This window comes from Crocodylus porosus, unplaced genomic scaffold (genome assembly GCF_001723895.1).
Source record: "Crocodylus porosus isolate Cpor-Errol unplaced genomic scaffold, CroPor_comp1, whole genome shotgun sequence".
Taxonomy (NCBI): domain Eukaryota; kingdom Metazoa; phylum Chordata; order Crocodylia; family Crocodylidae; genus Crocodylus; species Crocodylus porosus.
Window position 1 is genome coordinate 7,668,229 of NW_017728906.1, and position 17,739 is coordinate 7,685,967.

General features: G+C 39.7%; 1 protein-coding gene and 1 long non-coding RNA gene across 3 annotated transcripts in view; one reads left to right on the forward strand and one right to left on the reverse strand.

Annotated features, from left to right (window-relative positions):
- IMPG2 (interphotoreceptor matrix proteoglycan 2) overlaps positions 1–17,739 on the forward strand; it is an 86,578-nt gene that overhangs the window by 52,152 nt on the left and 16,687 nt on the right. For both annotated transcript variants that reach the window (XM_019528660.1, XM_019528661.1), the window contains exons 8-14: positions 3,137–3,195; positions 5,946–5,963; positions 8,207–8,451; positions 8,706–8,791; positions 13,889–14,225; positions 14,692–16,460; positions 17,344–17,563. In XM_019528660.1, the coding sequence (XP_019384205.1) occupies positions 3,137–3,195; positions 5,946–5,963; positions 8,207–8,451; positions 8,706–8,791; positions 13,889–14,225; positions 14,692–16,460; positions 17,344–17,563 (2,734 nt within the window). The remainder of the gene's footprint in view (positions 1–3,136; positions 3,196–5,945; positions 5,964–8,206; positions 8,452–8,705; positions 8,792–13,888; positions 14,226–14,691; positions 16,461–17,343; positions 17,564–17,739) is intronic.
- Positions 2,432–17,739, reverse strand: part of LOC109305646 — a 473,981-nt gene continuing 458,673 nt past the window's right edge. The window contains exon 3 of the long non-coding RNA XR_002099658.1: positions 2,432–2,499. This is a non-coding gene — a long non-coding RNA (uncharacterized LOC109305646). The remainder of the gene's footprint in view (positions 2,500–17,739) is intronic.

Below are 17,739 nucleotides of genomic sequence, written 5' to 3' on the forward strand. Positions count from 1 at the left end.
GAATAGAATGAATCTTCAGATCTTCAGTGCTTCAGATGATCATAACAGCAGTTACGTTGCTATTTGCACAGAGGATCATCCCAAAAATAATGTATTATTTGAGTGAAGTTTATGAAGGTCACCAAACAGCAGGGTACTGTTCACTTCTCTCCAGGTAGAGCAGAGTTCTCATGAAGTCATGTCACACTTTACACAAGACACTGCAATCTAGGCCAGTGGTTCCCAAACTCTGACAGATTGTGCACCACCAATTTAAAATGATATAAACTTTACCACCAGGTGGGTGTGGGTGTGTATGGTAGGGTGTGTAGGAGGGTGTGTGTGAGGGAGTGTAACTCTGTGTGTGTGTGTGTGTGTGTGTGTGTGTGTGTGTGTGTGTGAGCATAGGGTATGTTGGGGGGTTGTGGGAACAGGGTGTAGGTGTATGTGGGGTGTGAGGGAGGGTGTGGGGACCCCTGCACTCCTCCTATGGTGTAGCAGCAGGCAGGGATGCTCAGGGCACTCTGGGCACCTGACTGCGTGCAGCTTGGGCCAGTGCTGTATATTGCAGCAAGGAGCGCAGCCCCCCATGAGGCAGTCTGTATTGCTGGTGCTTCCCACACTTGCTAGGCATAAGAAGGAAGCCCTGCATGCTGGAGCCAGCTACCTTCCCCACCCAACAAAGGGGAGCTTCCCTCCCATGCCCAGCGAGTGCAAGAGCTACACGTGTGTGGGGAGTGCTGGCGATACAGGCTGCACCCCTCGCTACCATGTGTAGCCCTGGCCAGAGCTGTGCCCTGCCAGGTGCCTGCACTAGGCATGAGTGCCCTGAGCACCCCTACTTGCTGCTGCTGTGTACCAATGACAGGTTGTCTGAATACCACTGGGGGTATGTGTACCACAGATTGGGAACCTTTGAGCTATGCTGCCAAATAAGTGGTAACTCCAAATTTAGGTCCCCATTCAGCTGAACATTTGACTACCTGCTTCAGTTCATTTATTGAAGCAGTTCTTCAAACTACTGAAATACCAATTTAAGTCCTTTTGAAAGCAAATAGAATTAAAGCTAGAATGTTTGCTGAGGTAGGGCTTGAAAATGCACCTCTCTTGTGATGTCTACAAGTGACTCAACAGCATTTTTTATCCCAAGCATAGATATGGGATTTTTTTTTGTAATAAAAAGGTTATCTGTATCTATATCTATCCTTTTGTATTACAAAAAAGGGAAAAAAGTTTGCACTGTACTACTAATACATGTGTGTTGTGCTTTAAAGTGAACTTTCATGTAATATTGCTCTGATCAGTAACTTTTTTTTGCACCAACCCCTCACTTGTCACATCTAAATTTAGACTATCAGCTCTGCAGGCAGGGATCCCATTTGAGTTTTGTCTTATGAGAGGCATAAGACTTTAGGTACTATAAAGTACAAGTCATAATGAATATTCTTCTCTCTCCCTTTTTGCTCCCTTTTCAGTCGTATTAGTTGGGGCTCTCCTTGGCAAATTCTGTTGAATCCATTAAATCGGGACTAAACCTATGCCAGATATCGGGCAGATGGGAAATAGATGTACTCTCTCTTGCAGCCAAAGAGCATCACCAAGACTGTCATATGTTGCTTGCTTAGGCAAGACTTCTTAATTTTCCTAGCTGTGTGGCCAAGTAGTAGTGCCATAGAGTATGTGGAAGAAAAGTCAGCTGGGAGAGGGGCCATGTGACATGTTGATGTTCTCTTCCTTTGATCCCTTGCCTAGACCTCTCTGCGCTTGGATAAAGAAGATACTTTAAAAAAAATCAGTGGTACTTGTATTGCTTGATTCTCACCAGAGATGATTTAAAAATAAAAAAGGGGGATTTTTAAGAATAAAACATTCTGGAATCACAGAACTTTTCTATTCCAACTTGAAGTAAATTGCTAGTGATTTTTCATTTGTGATTCACAATGCAGCACAATCTCCAGTTGACAGAGCCTGCATTTCCAGAGTCCACCTACCAGCTATACTTCCAGCTAGAGGATTTCTTCTTTCTTCTACTCCTGAACTTTTAATATTGTAATAGAAATCCTAGAAAAATATGGCTGGAAGATGTCAGGACACCTCAGGATGTCATCTAGTCTCATGCTTTGCTCAAAGCAGAAGCATCATTGTCTAAACAAGCCCAGACAGGTATTTTGAGTATCCTCTACATAAAAACTTCCAAAGGTAATCTCTTTGGTAATCTATTCCAGCGCTTAAACACCCTCATAGCTAAAAAAAAAAAAAAAAAAAAATACTTCCTGACATCCAATCTACATCTCCTGTGTTGCAATTGAAATTCATGACCTCTCTACCTATTTCAGGAGAGTTGCAGTGGTATAGCTTTGAAGATGTAGGGAATATTTAAGAAGCAAAAGATGTGAGATATTATCTTTACAGTTGGGAGAGAAGTAACTGTTCTAACTGGTATTCAACCTCATCTGTGCCTACTTCTTTCCCAGACCTGTGTAGGGGCATTTTGTACCAGAAAGCTCGTCTAACTTCTCTCTCACCTATTCAAGGCATTCCGGACAGCCCATATGATCTGTTGTCTTCATTATCTGGTGCTCTGAGTCATTGCTCTGCTTTTGGGTCACCTGTAATGGGAATTACATCTCAAGCATTTTGCCTAAATTTAACTAAAAGAGTTTGGGAAGCAGTCAAAACTTTTTGGGAAACCAAGTGTTTGAGCTAGATTAGCAAGGGAGCAGCCCACATTGTGTATCACTGTCAAGAGACCTGACAACCTCCAGTTACGAGGTCTTGTACGTTATCTGATTATGTTTTAACCTCACACTTACCTGTTGGAAATAACGTTATTATAGGCAGTTGGCTGAGTTCCCTTCCCAGTGTACAACCGAATGTCAGCAGATGTGTTATAGGTGCTGGCTATATTAACAGTTCCCTTCTGGTTTTGTAATAATAAAGAAGCCATCTCAGCTCTATTTATATATTCAGTTAAGACATTCTACTATTATATTTCATTTTCTCTTCCATTGTGTCTAACAGATCATAGCCTTTTTTATATAGTACGGTGTGTATTTTCTACCCATTTTCCACTTCTAGCTAATAATGTAAGTCAGTGCCAATGGAAAAAGATAATGATATTATTGATAGTACACCATATTTACTTTTTTCCAAATAGGTCCAAAATGCATATGAAGGATTACCTGGGTTCAAGAATATCCATGTGCTAGAATTCAGGTAGGAAGATGAATCAAATATGTTTATGTATCAAATATATTTTGGTGTTCTCAGAACTGATGTTATTTACAGTTACTGATGTTTTCTAAACAAGACAAATGTAATTAGCTACCCCCTTTTCTGATACTGACAACCACCAAAACCTCTGGTCTTCCATGCCTGTCTTGAGTTCTAGAGCCAGGACAGTTTTACACAAAATTAAAAAAAAAAAAGTCTTTTGTTTTGCCATTTAACATCTATATCTGATAAATCCATGTTTTTTAAGAAAGTCTACAATTCAGCAGAATTTATTAACAAATGCAGAAGAAACCAAGCAACACTTACAAAAAAAACAAAACAAAACTCCTTCAAGTGTAGTTACACTTTTAGCCAGTCTTTTAGGGAAGACTGGATGGCTCAGAAGATTAATGACAAAATATAAACTTCTAGGTCACTAGGAGAGCTAGATGAATCATTTTGAACACACTGTCTGACATATTTTACCTTCTTTCTGCTCATAATTCTTATAGGAAAACACTGACTTGCTCAAATGTATTTGTTCTTCAAAATGATTGACTAAGCAGTTCTTGCAGGGGATTCTCCTTTTGATGATTCTTCCCAAATATTGTATAGCAAGTATTTGATGGTTTTAATTTGTTTCCATTTGATTGGATACACCAGTCCCATGATAGGTTTCTCTCTCCTAATCTGGTGAGTATAACACTTAAGGTCAGGTTTCTGATGTCAGTATTCAAGAGCTTGAATTTGAGCTACCTTCAGCATTTTGCAATATTTGCTTATATGGCAGAGTCCAGACTCTTCCTATCTTGGTGGCTTGCAACCTGCTTAATTTACAGCAGGTGCCAAATTAAAGCCAGGTCTTTCTACTCTGTTACATTTTTTACTTCAAAGGGCACTGCTTCTGCACCCAGCTGGAGCTTGCCAGTGGATCATGTGCAGCTGATCAGAGAAGTGGGGTCCTTTTAAAATAAAAGCAGCACCAATCAACAGGAGTGCCTCAGGAGCCCTGTGCAGCTGTTTGCTGCAGCTTTGTATATGCTAGCTAGTTCACAAACCTCCATATCCCTGGAGGGGGTGGGGTTAGGAACCGGACCCTACAGAAGGCGCAGACAGAAGAGCAGTTCCCTGTTAAACTCATGGCACTTCTCAGGAAGTGCCATGAATAAGAGCAATTGCCAGGACCCAAAAGACATTAACTGTTGGGTCTTGGGGAATTGAACTGCTGGGTAGAGTGGCTGTGGGCCTGCAGTCACTCTCCCCTAAGAACACCTGTTCTCCCTCCCAGCCCTGATTGTGTTTTCAGAATGGGGGTGGCCTAACTACCCAAGCCTAACTACCGCTGCTCCTTTCCCACTCTCCCATTCTGAAGACAGTGCTGGGGACAGGGCCAAGCTGCATCAGCCCAGCCCTGCTCTGGGTGCACTCTGATAGATGTTAATGAAGGTGCTCCACTTTGGAGCGTCTTCTTCTGAATCCTCATGCAATGAGGGTTCAAATTGTCATGGGATAGGGCCATTTTAAAGCACTCTGCAGCTGTATACCTATACTTGGTCATGGCTGTAGAGTGCTTTCAGGGGCCAGATCAGGTGAAAATTGTCTGTGCCAAGATGTGCTGTAATTAATGTTTCTCTAAACCGTTTGGGCAGTAAGCTCAATTATGAAACTAACTACATTAAGCATTGCAAGGGATGAAGGACAGTCTTTTGGTTGGGGTGCTGGATTGGGAATCAGGAAATCTTGGTTCAAGGCCTCTCTCTGTCATTGACTTCCTGGTTTTCATGGACAAATCTCTTGCTATTTCTGTGCCTCAGTTTCCTGTTGCACAAGAGTTAGACCCCTTCTTTCCCTCACACAGGTGCTGACATTAGAGAAAAAGTTCTTTGCAGAATGAAGTAAACAAACAGTCAAAAGATCATTTGTAGGCATGCATTTGGTTGCATTTGCCCAGTTCCACTGACAAGTTCATCTTGAGCCCCATTTCTCATGGTTTGTTAATATATGTCAATTGCTAGTTTATCTTTGAATGTAAAATGTCCATATTCTTGTCTGGAGTTGATAAAAGGCTTCCATCCCATCCCAAGCTAATTAATAGCTAAACCAGTTGGCTCTGTCTGTAAGAGAAACTAGGCACCGAGGAAGCATGGAAGTTTGTCTAATCTTTCCACCCTCACTTTAAGTAGCAGGTAGAATTCAAACAAATGTAGTATGGTAAGTCCTGTGTACTCTGCCCATTCACAAATTTCCACTGCGGTCAGTCTAGTACTTTTCATTAGTCCTGAATTTGCTTTCAAAGACAAATAAAAGTTGGCCTGTTCTGCACTGACGTTTGAGCTTTTTGCCCTGCTCTTTCCCATCTTCTATATTTCTTAAAGTAAATGTGATTGTGAGCTATCCCTGAAGTAAAGTAATTGGCCCTGATTATCTTCTCGTTTACAGTAGTGCAACTGCATTGACTTCAAGAAAGGTATTCTTTAGATGGCCGAATGTCTATAAGAGGAATTGGTTTTTCTTAGGTTTTTTTTTTGGCCCCATGAAATCAAAGAAACAATCTTCAGCTGAGTTCACTGAAACCAGAATTTGGTCCATTTCATAACAATAATGATTTATTTGTAAATCTGTTGTTTTTTGCCCCATATTTGCCTGCTCTGAAGCATCTCAGAGCTGCTGCCAGAAGACCCCTGTTAGAAGACTTTAAAGTAAAATGGTATTCTTCCTCATTTCTCATACTTATTTGTCTTTTTAATGTTTAGGTCTCCACAGGATGAAAGGTAAAGGCAACTTTTTAAATACATATTATCACAGTATATACTGGTAAAGGCTTGTTAGTGGTAGGACACTGGCACTTATTATGGAAGTGTGGTTATGGCTTCAGAATGAAGTCTTTATCCTTTATAAATATTATCTTCTGGGATGGATTTACTTAAAACCACAAGGAGGTGACCTGTTTCAGGCTGCAAATATGTCTAATGCAATTTTATTTTTACAGTGATAATCTGAATGTGTCACATGAGAGAGTCTGTCTAGATATGAATCAGCTATTTAGCTGTGTTTCTTGCAGGAAACTCTGGGGACAAAATAAGACTGCTTAGCTTCTATTTCATTTTTTGTTCTTGTAGTTTGTGGCAAGGCACCTAGAACCTTATTTAGGAATCCGTTTTACAATTATGACATTTTTAAATAAATAAGAAAACAGTAACTCTCAAATTATAATCCTGTTAGGTGCTTCAAGGCCATTATTGATGGTCAACCTTTCCAGCTGAAAGGAGAAATATGTCTAGGCCTATTTAGGGAATATTTTATATAGTGGTTATAAAATGTGTACACACATACATGCATGAATGCATGCATATTTATATAGTGGTTACACCACCCCCACCTTAATCCCGTATATATGTATGGAGTTAAGATGCATATTAGAAGGAATTAATACTTGGCCTTTACTGAATTAGGAACCCATATGTCTTTGACCTGTTGTCAGCGAGATTCCTGAAATGGCATCAAAGAGGAAAAATTTCTTGCAGGCAGTTTTCAAATTATTATTACTGTATGACAAAAAGTCATAGAATTATAGGTTTGTAATTTATTCAAGGCCAAGTTCTAACGCATACCTTAGAAAAGAGCATATGCCATATCTGCTTTCCATAAGCAACCATAGAAAGAATAAGCACTTGATTTTAGAAAATGGGATTTAAAAACACAAATCTTTGTGCAGACAGAAAAGAAATAAAGCCAATCCCCTATTAGCATTCACTTCTGGATGAAAGTACGCACATGACTATCCAAAGAGGCTCTGTTCCAAGTAGCAGATGTTTTGGCTCATTTTCAGATATATGATGACTTAGTAGTTATTAGTTTGCCATTATTAACTGCAACTGAAAGCATAGTTTTATTAAATCCAAATATTAGTTTTGTCCAGCATACCATATTCTATTTTTGCCCTACTTTTCATTATTTTGCTTCATTTCCATTTGCCATACTGACATTCAGTCCCCATGACGTACCTACAAGGGGCTACTGTTGGCCAGTCACCACTGCAAAACTTCATCAAGGTTTTGATTTGAATACAACTCCATTTGCTGCTTATGCCCCCACTTTACTTGGCCCCATTGGACTACTACAGGATTCTCTGAACCCAGCCATTACTTAGCAATGCATTCCAGCTCTACAGCATGAAGAAAACCTGCCTCTAGAGCAGCTTTTTCTAACAGCTCATAGATTAATTTTTTCATTGCTCACTATGTACAGCCAAAATATATTAAATTATCCCAAGTTCCCTTGTGCTCATGTCCAATGTATGGATCATTGTGTTGTTTTTTAGGGAAGTCAATCCAAACATGCTTCTAAGATGAAAGTTCATCAAATAGAGTAGGTTTGGTATGAAAAAAATCATCTGTACAGAGATACAAAACAAATGCTCTTTAATGAGGAGAAACAACATTGAAATAAATCAAACTTTTCTAGACGTACATGGTAAAATGAACACAACTTAAGTGCTATCAAGAACACCATTTAAAGCAGGTTTTAGCTACGCAACAGGGGTGATTACAGACTCCCAGGTGTTTATATCTGTGTTTATCTATCTACCTTTTTTCAGGCTGCTTTATGCCTTGGAGCCACCCATGGTGTTAACAAGGTTTGGTGAAACCTTTGGATTCTCATCCACAAAGTATTTCCACTTGTGGATACTTCTGTGACCATTAATGACCATGATATAAAGTCAAACTCTTGACTTCGTGGCATTTCCACCACTCATAAGTGGAAATACTGTGACGACTAGATTCCATGGTCTGGTGGCCTGAATATTTCCAAGTATAGACTTTGACTCACAGTGCAGTTATTTTATAGAAGGAAGAAACAAAAGTAAAAGGAATTCAATCTGTTTTACCAAGGCCATCAAAAATGTATTGTTTCTGAAAGTGTCAATTTTGTCTCTTCAGAATGATCAAAATATTTGATAGCTAGGAATTTTTTAGCTCTGATCTATAATTTTTTTCTCTTTTTAAAACTTCAGTGGTGTGGAAGTTTACTATGCTGCTATTTTTGATGGCAAAGCCATCCTTAATGCCACCTGGGATCTAATTAATCTTCAGTCCAACAAAGTGGAGGATGACACCTTCGCAGAGATAGGAGATAGCCCAACTGTTGTATACACGATCAATGACTTCCGAGATTATATTGCTGATATACTTCAGAAGAATTCTTTCCTTGAAAACATCTCTTTGGCTTTGGACCCTGATTCTCTGCAGCTCATTAATGGTGTGTACTATGAAATGTTGCCGGTGTTAATTAATTAACTCAATTCCCTAAGTGTGACTGGGGGCAAGAACTTGGGGTGTGTGCATGTGTGGAAACAAATACCTTCAGATAGTGAACTATTCCTTGATCCTCTGCTTTTAATGCTTTCCAGACATTCCATGTTTCTCTGAAAATGTTTGGACCATCTTACATAAATCATAATACAAAGTCTGTATAAACTGCAGTTGAACATTGTATTTATTTTGTTTCCCCAGTAAAAGAAATTCTTTCTCCTGTACCTGAAGAACCATTGTGGAATACTGAAAATCCAGTTGTTCTTGAACCTGCAGAATTTGATGTCGTAAGTACATTGCTGAGATACATTTGCATTCTAGTTACTCTAATTTGTCCTTGACCCACTAATTGCAAACATGTCTGACTAGCTTCATTCAGCTAGGATGGAATGCGTCACAATCCAAGTTTTACTGCTACATTTTAAATAGGTAATGAAAGCTCAGAAATACATAACACATTGTTAAACCATCCGATCAGAGGGATCCTTTTAGTTTGGTTTTACTTTTGGTAAGTTTTGCTTGTGGAGTGTCACACCCCTGCTGTGCCTGCTGTTTTCTCCTACATTACAACTGAGGTGCTGTGTACTTGCTATTGCTATTCCGAGTTGAGTTTAGGAGTCCTTGACTTTTTTCATAACACTTGGATCATATATGGCCTCTGGAAGATATAACTCTCCACAACTGAAGAGAATCATTGGACCTTTTTGGAAGAAATAGATACGAGTGGAAAATTTATTCTTGGATAAATAGAAGTTAAAAAAAGAACCCACACAAGCACAGATATCACTGGAAGTTTCCCCTCTTACACAAATACCTCAGTAAAACAAAGGAAAACCTGAAAAAACGCTGGCTGGTATTTTCTTTTTGTTCATAGATATGTAAATTCTCTCCTCTCCAAATCCATTTTTGATCCAAAAATGAAATTCCCCACCTTAGAGAAAACATGACAACTTTTCTACAGATGAGCTCAAAGAAATCCACAGATTTAGCTCTAGTTTTTGAACGACTAAAGTTTCATGGCTGAATCTGAGGTTTTTATTATGTTTATTTTATACGGAGAATTTCTGGAGAACAGATGCACTTGGGACATGTCTACCACAGCATAATGCAGCTGTGTAAGTGAGCTAGCTTGAGTACCAGAAGCAGCATAGCACTTGACTTGGGATAATGTACTCTAATTCCCAGTGGGATACATTTTCATGGGCAGAGCACCATTCTACTGTAGTTATACTATTTCTGGTACCCAAACTAGCTCTGTTACCTCTCACCGGTACTGAAATTGTGCTGTATTGACAGACCCTTATTTTTAGACCAACTTCTGAAGTCCCTGCTCAAGCAAAATTCCTCTTGATTTCATTTAACTAAAAAATTCTTACTATTGTTATGTTATACTGACACATGTAACACCACTGACTTCAATCAGAATTTTGCCTGAGCAAGGGCTTCAAACCAAAATTTAGAAAATTACATGGAACTGCATTACAATGTGGTGACATCCAGCTAATGAGTATAAACTGCTTTTATGTCTACTAGAGCTGTAGGACTATATTAAAAATGTTCTCAAAATTGACGTGAATAAATGAAACAACTCTGGTTCTGTGCCTTCTGTGTTCCCTTTCTGCAAATATTCAGGCAGAAGATTTTTTTGAGAAGAAATTGTTGAAGGATTGTTAAATTTAAGAGCATTTTGGAGAATATTTACAGGAAGTAAAGGTATATATTTGTATCAGAAACCAATTCTAAGAGAGATAGCTATGTTAGCCTGAAATTAGAGAAGGCGGGATAGAATAGCACCTTATGGACTAACTAAATCAGAGGCATAAGCTTTTGAAAGCAAGAGCTTTAGATTTAGTTAGATCTGACACAGTAAGCCGTTGCTTATGAAAACGTGTCTGCCTCTCTCCATTATTTAGTCTATATTGTGCTACTCTGCCCTGCCTTCTGTTTTTAATTCTATAAGCTATGCTCGTTCACTCAAAGGATGAAAATAATACCAGGTGACACACATTTCTGATCAGGAGTCCTTAAAGCCTAGCTATTCATGTAGCGAACTCCTATGTACAATCTTCTATATAGAAATGATCTGGGAAATTATTACAGATAATTGTAAGAAAATCATGACCTGCTGATAGACAAAGAGAAAATAAATCTGATCCTCTCAATAAAAGTATTACTTGCTCAGATCTACTATCTATTCTTCCCAAATAAGCAAATGTAAGGGTTGTTATTAGATGGGCAGTTGCGACATTAAGACAGTGTGTCCTGCTGTAATCATTTACTTCAACTTCAAAAGCAGTTCTACTATTAAGGCCATATTTAATTTCTTGATATTGTATGGAGCTCCTTCGACTTTGCAAAATAATCACTTATGGGTGATACCAATACTTTTAATTCACTTTGAATTCACCCTTCCAGATTTTACAAATCCCAATCATTAGATCTCCCACAAACCCTACAGGTAGGATTTAAATCAGACTTTAATATTTCGTTTTTTTGGTTGGAGTAAGGAGAGTCCCCTGGGTTTGAGTATGATGTCTTTCTGGCACCAAGAAATGGAAAACTGAATTTTTGTTTTTGTTTTTGCAGTGATCTGTAATATTTGTAAAGCTTTCAAATGACATTAGCAAAAACTGAACTTGCCAATATGATATTAAATTTTGTTAATATAATATACTATCCATAACAAGAATCTTTGAATTTTATTAGTTGTCATAGGAACATCTATCCACATTAAAATAAATGATGAAGTGCAATTCCTGGCAACTGCTTCTTGCATTTAAAATTTTTGCACTGAGGAGTTACTGCCACCCACATCTATGTTCATCCTTTTTTGGTACTTGTGTGAATTTTCTAATCTTACAAAATAAAATCCAGTTTTACTCATATTGATGAATTTTGCTAAAAAAGCTAGTTACTGGAGCGCTTGTATACTTTTTCAAGTCATTGTTACCTTGCCATAGCTAAAATATGAACAGCTTAGAATACTGGAGTAAAGGCTATTAATAAAATGAGGAATTCTAATGCCTGTTAACTAGAGCTGAACAAATAATTCATGACAAATAGCACATTTGGAGTATTGAATTTGTTCCCGTATTCCCAAATCATTCAAATGCAGAACACTACATATTCAGATGTATTCATTATTCAAAATCATTTGTAAATTTCTTCATCAGATAAATTTTTGATGTAGATTATTTATGAAGAGTGTGTTGTAAATAGTCACCTTTCCCACTCTTACTGATTTCCGAAGTAAATAATGTGGTATAGTTCCTGCTTCCTTACTTAATAAATGATATAAGTTCCTGAGGGTCTCTGTTGTGTAGGCTTATCTACCAGCATGGATATCTGTAGCTGGACAGAATTCCACTGAAAATTAGTCCAGGTCCACTCTTACACATTTTCTGTCTACAGTTTCTTCTCTTATTAATCTCATTGCAGGACAGAGACTCAAAATGACACAGAAGTCAAGTTTTTTAAATAGGCCTCCAATTTGAAATTGACAAATATATGAGCTTTTCAGGAGTATAAATGCAAGTAAAGCAACCATTCAAGGGATGTGAAAGAAAGGCAGACTCCAAATGTAGTTGAATTGGTTCCTGCTTTTGAATCAGAATGAGTATTCAGTCATTGAGACATTCATACACTATCCATATCAAGTGATGGGTTAACTCTTCACTATTAAACGCTTCTTACTTAAATTGTGGACAAAGTTTCCTGCCCACATTTTTTTTGCCATACCAGATTACTGTCCAGTCTGGAGTAGGAGTTTTGTTGTGCCCATCTAGGTCTGGTTTAGGTATCTGCAAAGGACTGAAAGCCAGGAACCTCTTGAATTTTAGTCAAAGCTATGAAAAGATTCCCCTGTGGCCTTGGTCAAGTTGCTTAAACTCTCTGCATTGGTTTCCTGTTTGTCAAATGGGGATACCTCCCTTCCTCACAGAGGGTGTGTGTAGATGAAACGGGGGCCCCAAATTGAAGTGGTGGGTTTTAAAAAACACTGCTTTGATTTAGGGCCAATTAAACCCCCATGTTGTGTGCACACCCCACTGACTTTACCTGCCTCTCCAGCAGCAGGAAGGGGAGAGCGACCTGCTGGCAGGCAGATTGGCCCCTGGGCTGTGGGGGTTGGGGGGCTGGTGCTTCCCTCCGCAGCAGTGGCTGCCCCCCACCAGGCAGTACCTGCCCTCAGGCACCTGGTTTGGGTGGTCCTGGGGGGCACCACAGCTGCAGAGGGAAGCACCGGGACCCCACACAGCTCAGGCAGTCAGGCAGGCTCGGGGGGGGAAGCCTGATCAGGCTTGCCACTTTTCTTGGGGGGACTCCGGGGCTGCTGTCAGGCTGCCTGCAGGACTTCCTGCAGAGCTGTGGAGCTGCACGGAGCCCAGTGCTTCTCTCTGTGGCTGTAGGGGCACAACTCCTTTGAGGAGTTTTAGTTTGCTGCATCCCAAGTCATTTAAGGTGTGTTATGCTGCCCAATTTCCTACAGTGGCTGTAATTAATGTGTAATATGCTGCCAAGGTGTGCAGACACCGACACCATTAAAGCAGTGCAAAAGCATTTAGCCCACTTTAAAGTGTCATGCACACATGCACCTCGCTTCATCTACACATGGCCAGAGGTACTGTATGGATAGGTTAATGTTTGAGAGAGAAAATTGATCAGCATTATGATTATAATGAAAATAATAATAATCATTGTTGGCATAATGGGTACTACATACAGAGTGTTCACCACTGGATGGCAAGAAAAAGAAAAATTTTGAAATCCAATTTGTTTTTCATCATTTATACTCTTTGTTTACTTTCTGCATTTCATTCAGCTTGGAGATGAAAAGCGTTATGTAAGTTTGAAGTATTTTTCCTACTATAGAGTCCACATTCTTAATAGGTTTTAAAACTGTGTACCAAAAAGTCTTATAAATTACATGAAGAGAGACAAGTTTCCATACAGCAATCAAGTGTCCTGTATGCATCTCCTGGATATTTTACAATTGTTCAGCTTATAAAAGCTTTCATCTGATAAAAGCAGATGTGCATAAATGGTAACCATTCTAATCCCACAGTATCACATTGCTGTCAAATATCACTTCCCAAAAAATGCTACTGCTTTCTAAAGAATGCATGTGGGTTTTTTTCCTTTGGAATGAATATGGATTGATTTAGAACACACATCACATTGGTGGGGCACATGCAGCCCTGCCCTATACCCACAAATACACCCATTGCTAATCCTCTTGGAACTTCTTAATACCATTCTACTAACGGAATAAGAGCCCATTAAGCAGAAGGCACTACTAGTTAACAGTTGCTGCTAATTATGTGATGTATGTAGTTTGTGTAGGCAAAACTTCTGTTATAATAGGTCACTATGGGTTTGTGTTTCAGGATAAGCCCCTTTTAGCTGAGTGGCCTTCAGCAGATGAATCGACTATCAGCAATATCTTGCCACTTGATTTCACTGAACCAGATTTCACCCTTGAAGGTGAACAGTCTAATGGCAATGCAATATGGTTAAGGCCAGATAACTTGAACTCTGAGAATAACTTCAGTTCAACACCAAAAATTCCAATCATCTCTGAAGCTGACACTACTTCTTCCCCTGATGAGCTAGTTTTAGAGGAGACCAGCCAGATCTCACATTTGGTCACCCCATCAACATTAGATGGTGGATTTCCTGTAGACTATCATGAATTCCTTTCTATCCCTGCATCTTCAGATGATGGTAAGCTCACTTCGTTTGATTTATCAAAACCAAAGTTGAAATCCCAATGTTTCCCTGTGCTCACAGCAGCCAGTCCTCTCCAAAATAATTCTAGAAACTCTTATACCTTGAATACAAATTCTGTAGTCACTTTCTCCTTCAACATGTTTCTACTTCAAAGTGTGAGGAACACATTTGTAAATTGAATTGGTTATAGCAGCAAAAAACTAGTTGTTCCTGAATTTGTAGAGTTGCGTAGTATGGGAGTCAGCTGTTCTATTTCACAGAAAATGTTATCAAATAGGTTATTAGCTGGATTTAACTGTGGGAGAGATCAGCAAAATTGTTAACTTAGTCATGAACAGGCCCACAAGGTTTCTTGGGAAAAATGTGGAATGCTAATTCTTAGGTGGATAAGGGAAATAGAATTTGGTAAGGTGGAATTGCAGAAGCACCAGTTAATTTGGAACCTGGTTGGGTTTTTTAGGTCTTGAAGACATTGAAGAATCAGAAGGCTTTCTTTTTCCTTCAAGTCTGGCCCCTCACCTTGTGCCAAAGGAAATGCCAGCCCCAGGCAGTTCTATGGTTCCCGTAACTTCTGTACCAACTATGGCCTCTGTATCAGTGATAGAACCTAGTACTGAGGGAGGAAAGCAAGATGAGATCAAGCTTATTGATGTGGACTCCATATCGCATGACACCCTGGAGAGGGCTCCGTCCCATTTAGAAGTGAAACCTCTGCAACCTGATACGTATCTTGGAGGTAAAATGATATATGAGGATGGATCAGGTTCAGCTTTTGATGCTTCAGGACAAGGACAAGAGCCAGAATCAAACATTTGGCTATTGGATGCAGCAACACTAGAGCCAGTTTCTGATCCTCTTCCTGGTCTCTGGCTTGATGGTGATAATGAATCTCTGATAATGAGAGCTGAGGATCCTCCTGAAGAACTAATCATAGATTATATCATTAACTCAGTGGAGGAGTTACACAGTCATTCTACTGAAGATGAGGATGAAAGCATGACTGGTGCAAGGAAGGAATTCTTTGATGGCTCTGAAACAAAGACACCTACTTTTTCAGAGGCTACAACTCAGCAGGTGCCTCCATCAGGGACAGAAGAAGCGCTGGATGTGGAACTGTTCCTGCAAACATTTGAGGCTTCAGGCATGCATGATCATTCATTTACAGAGCCATCCCTTGCTGTGAAGCCTTCAGTAGACTATTCTTCTTTAGACATGCTTGATGAAGAGGCCTCTCTCCCACCGCAGGAAATAGATTTCTCTTTAGAAGATCATTTTGTTACCTCTACAGGGATATATAACTTGGAACATTCTGAGGACTCCAGTGAGGATCATCAAATCATTTATGAAGTAGGAGGAAACCAAAATGAGGATGGGGCAAAGTTGGAAGTAGTGTTCACAGTCAGCCATTCAGATACAGCTGTTCCAACAGGACAAGCAGACATAGGTTCTTCTCAGACTGGGCTCCCTGAGCCAGAAATAATTCAGACAGCTGCTCCTTCTATGGAAGCAATAGTCACTGACATTTCTGTAGAGGAGCAACAAACTCCAGAGCTACTATGGACAGTAGAGGAAGGTTCTGGATTAATTCCCCTGAAACCATTTGATACTAAGCTAGCTGACAATACTGAGAAGGCATCTGAGCATGAGTTTCTCGAATCGCAACAATCTGAAGCAGAAACTGCCGTTGAAAGCTCAACCATAGTTCCTTATTTATTAGATGTAACTAATGACTCAGAGGCCTTCACTGGGCAGGCCAGTACCGACCATGATACTCAGGCCCCTATTAGCTTTGACACTGAAGTGAGCTTGTTTGCAGCAGTGACTGTAACAAAGAATCCTATTGATCTTCTCTCCGATTTCCCTACTGCACAGCCTACAATACTTCAGCCTATGGCTAGCTCAGCAACAGAGGGAGAGGACATGACTACAAGAGTAGGGGACATTTCTGTGGAGCTGGATCATGTGGGCATAATATACTACACTCCTGTGGTCAACCAGGAGGAAAGCAGCATGACTAGCAGTCACATGGAGCTATCTACAAATGTTCATTCTACTGTAAGAGCCAGTGTCGCTTGGCCCACTCATGAAAATCACATCAATACTGCCCCATCTTCACGAGCTCTAGTGGTGTTCTTTAGCCTACGGGTTACCAACATGATGTTTTCAGAGGACCTATTCAATAAAAATTCCCCTGAATATAAGGCACTGGAGCAACGGTTTTTAGAACTGGTAAGAGTAACTTTATAATAAACATCTGTTACTTTCAGCTGCTGTAAGCAATAAAAGTATTTTCCCTCTGTGTATGAAAAAGAGGAGAGACAGAGAGACTTTGACTCTGAAGTAATTACAGGAGTCAGGTTGTGAGTACCTCATTGGTGTTAATAGAGTTTACTTGTATCCTGAAGTTGGGGGAATTTGTTCTGAAAGTGTTAAGTTTGAATATTATTCTTTCAAATTTTGACATTTCATTTTATATGGACCAAATTTATTAAGCCAACAATAAGTCTCTCAAATATGGACTAGCACCAAGTCAGATGCTCAACAGATGCAAATTGGTGAAGTGTCAAAGACTCCACAGGACTCTTATGTTCACCTGTTTCCATTGTCTCCTCTTTGCTCTGTTAGTGGGTGAAGGGTAAAATATTTGGCACTGTAGAGTAATATAGCTACAGTGAAAAACACGCAAGTACTCAAAGTGACTTTTTGTGAAATCTGTTGCTGAGTGAATTATGTTCATCTCTTGAAAAGCCAATGGCTAATAGAGTTTTTTAGGTGCAACACGGTATTAGTCACCAGAGCCAAGTGTTTGAAGGGGAAGTCCAGTGAAAGGACAACACTTGTCATGTGTTTGATTGTCCAGGCCAAGATAGATCATTGCATCCTATGGATTACAATTCTGTCTTTTAGATTAGGAAGCTTGCTGTAAGTTATTCCATTTTTTGGAAATCATGTGAAGCTCTCAAGCTCCCTGCCAGTAGGTGCCTGAGCTTGGTAAATTCTTCTATTAGATTTGGAGAAAACACCTGGTCTCTTTGGTATAAAAATGGGTCAGTTAGCTTGGATATGTAGTCAGACATAGTAGTTTTTCTGTCATTGTTTTTTCCCATTGTAGCTGGTTCCCTACCTCCAGTCAAATCTAACGGGCTTCCAGAATCTTGAAATCCTAAACTTCAGAAATGGTAGTATTGTGGTGAACAGCCGAATGAAGTTTGCAAAGCCTGTGCCTCGTAATGTCACCAATGCTGTATATATGATTCTGGAAGACTTCTGCAATACTGCTTATCAGACCATGAACCTGGCCATTGACAAGTACTCCCTGGATGTGGAATCAGGTAACGGAAATGAAGTGTGGGGTTTGGGGTTTTACAGCTAGCATCTGCCATATCAAATATGCTTGGGGTTAGAATCTGGACAAACCTGAGACTGCGTGACTGAGCAGTGTTTGTTGCTCTTCTTCGTCTGGGTTTTAGCAGATTTTTTTCCCAGTCATCCATCCCCCCTCCCCCTC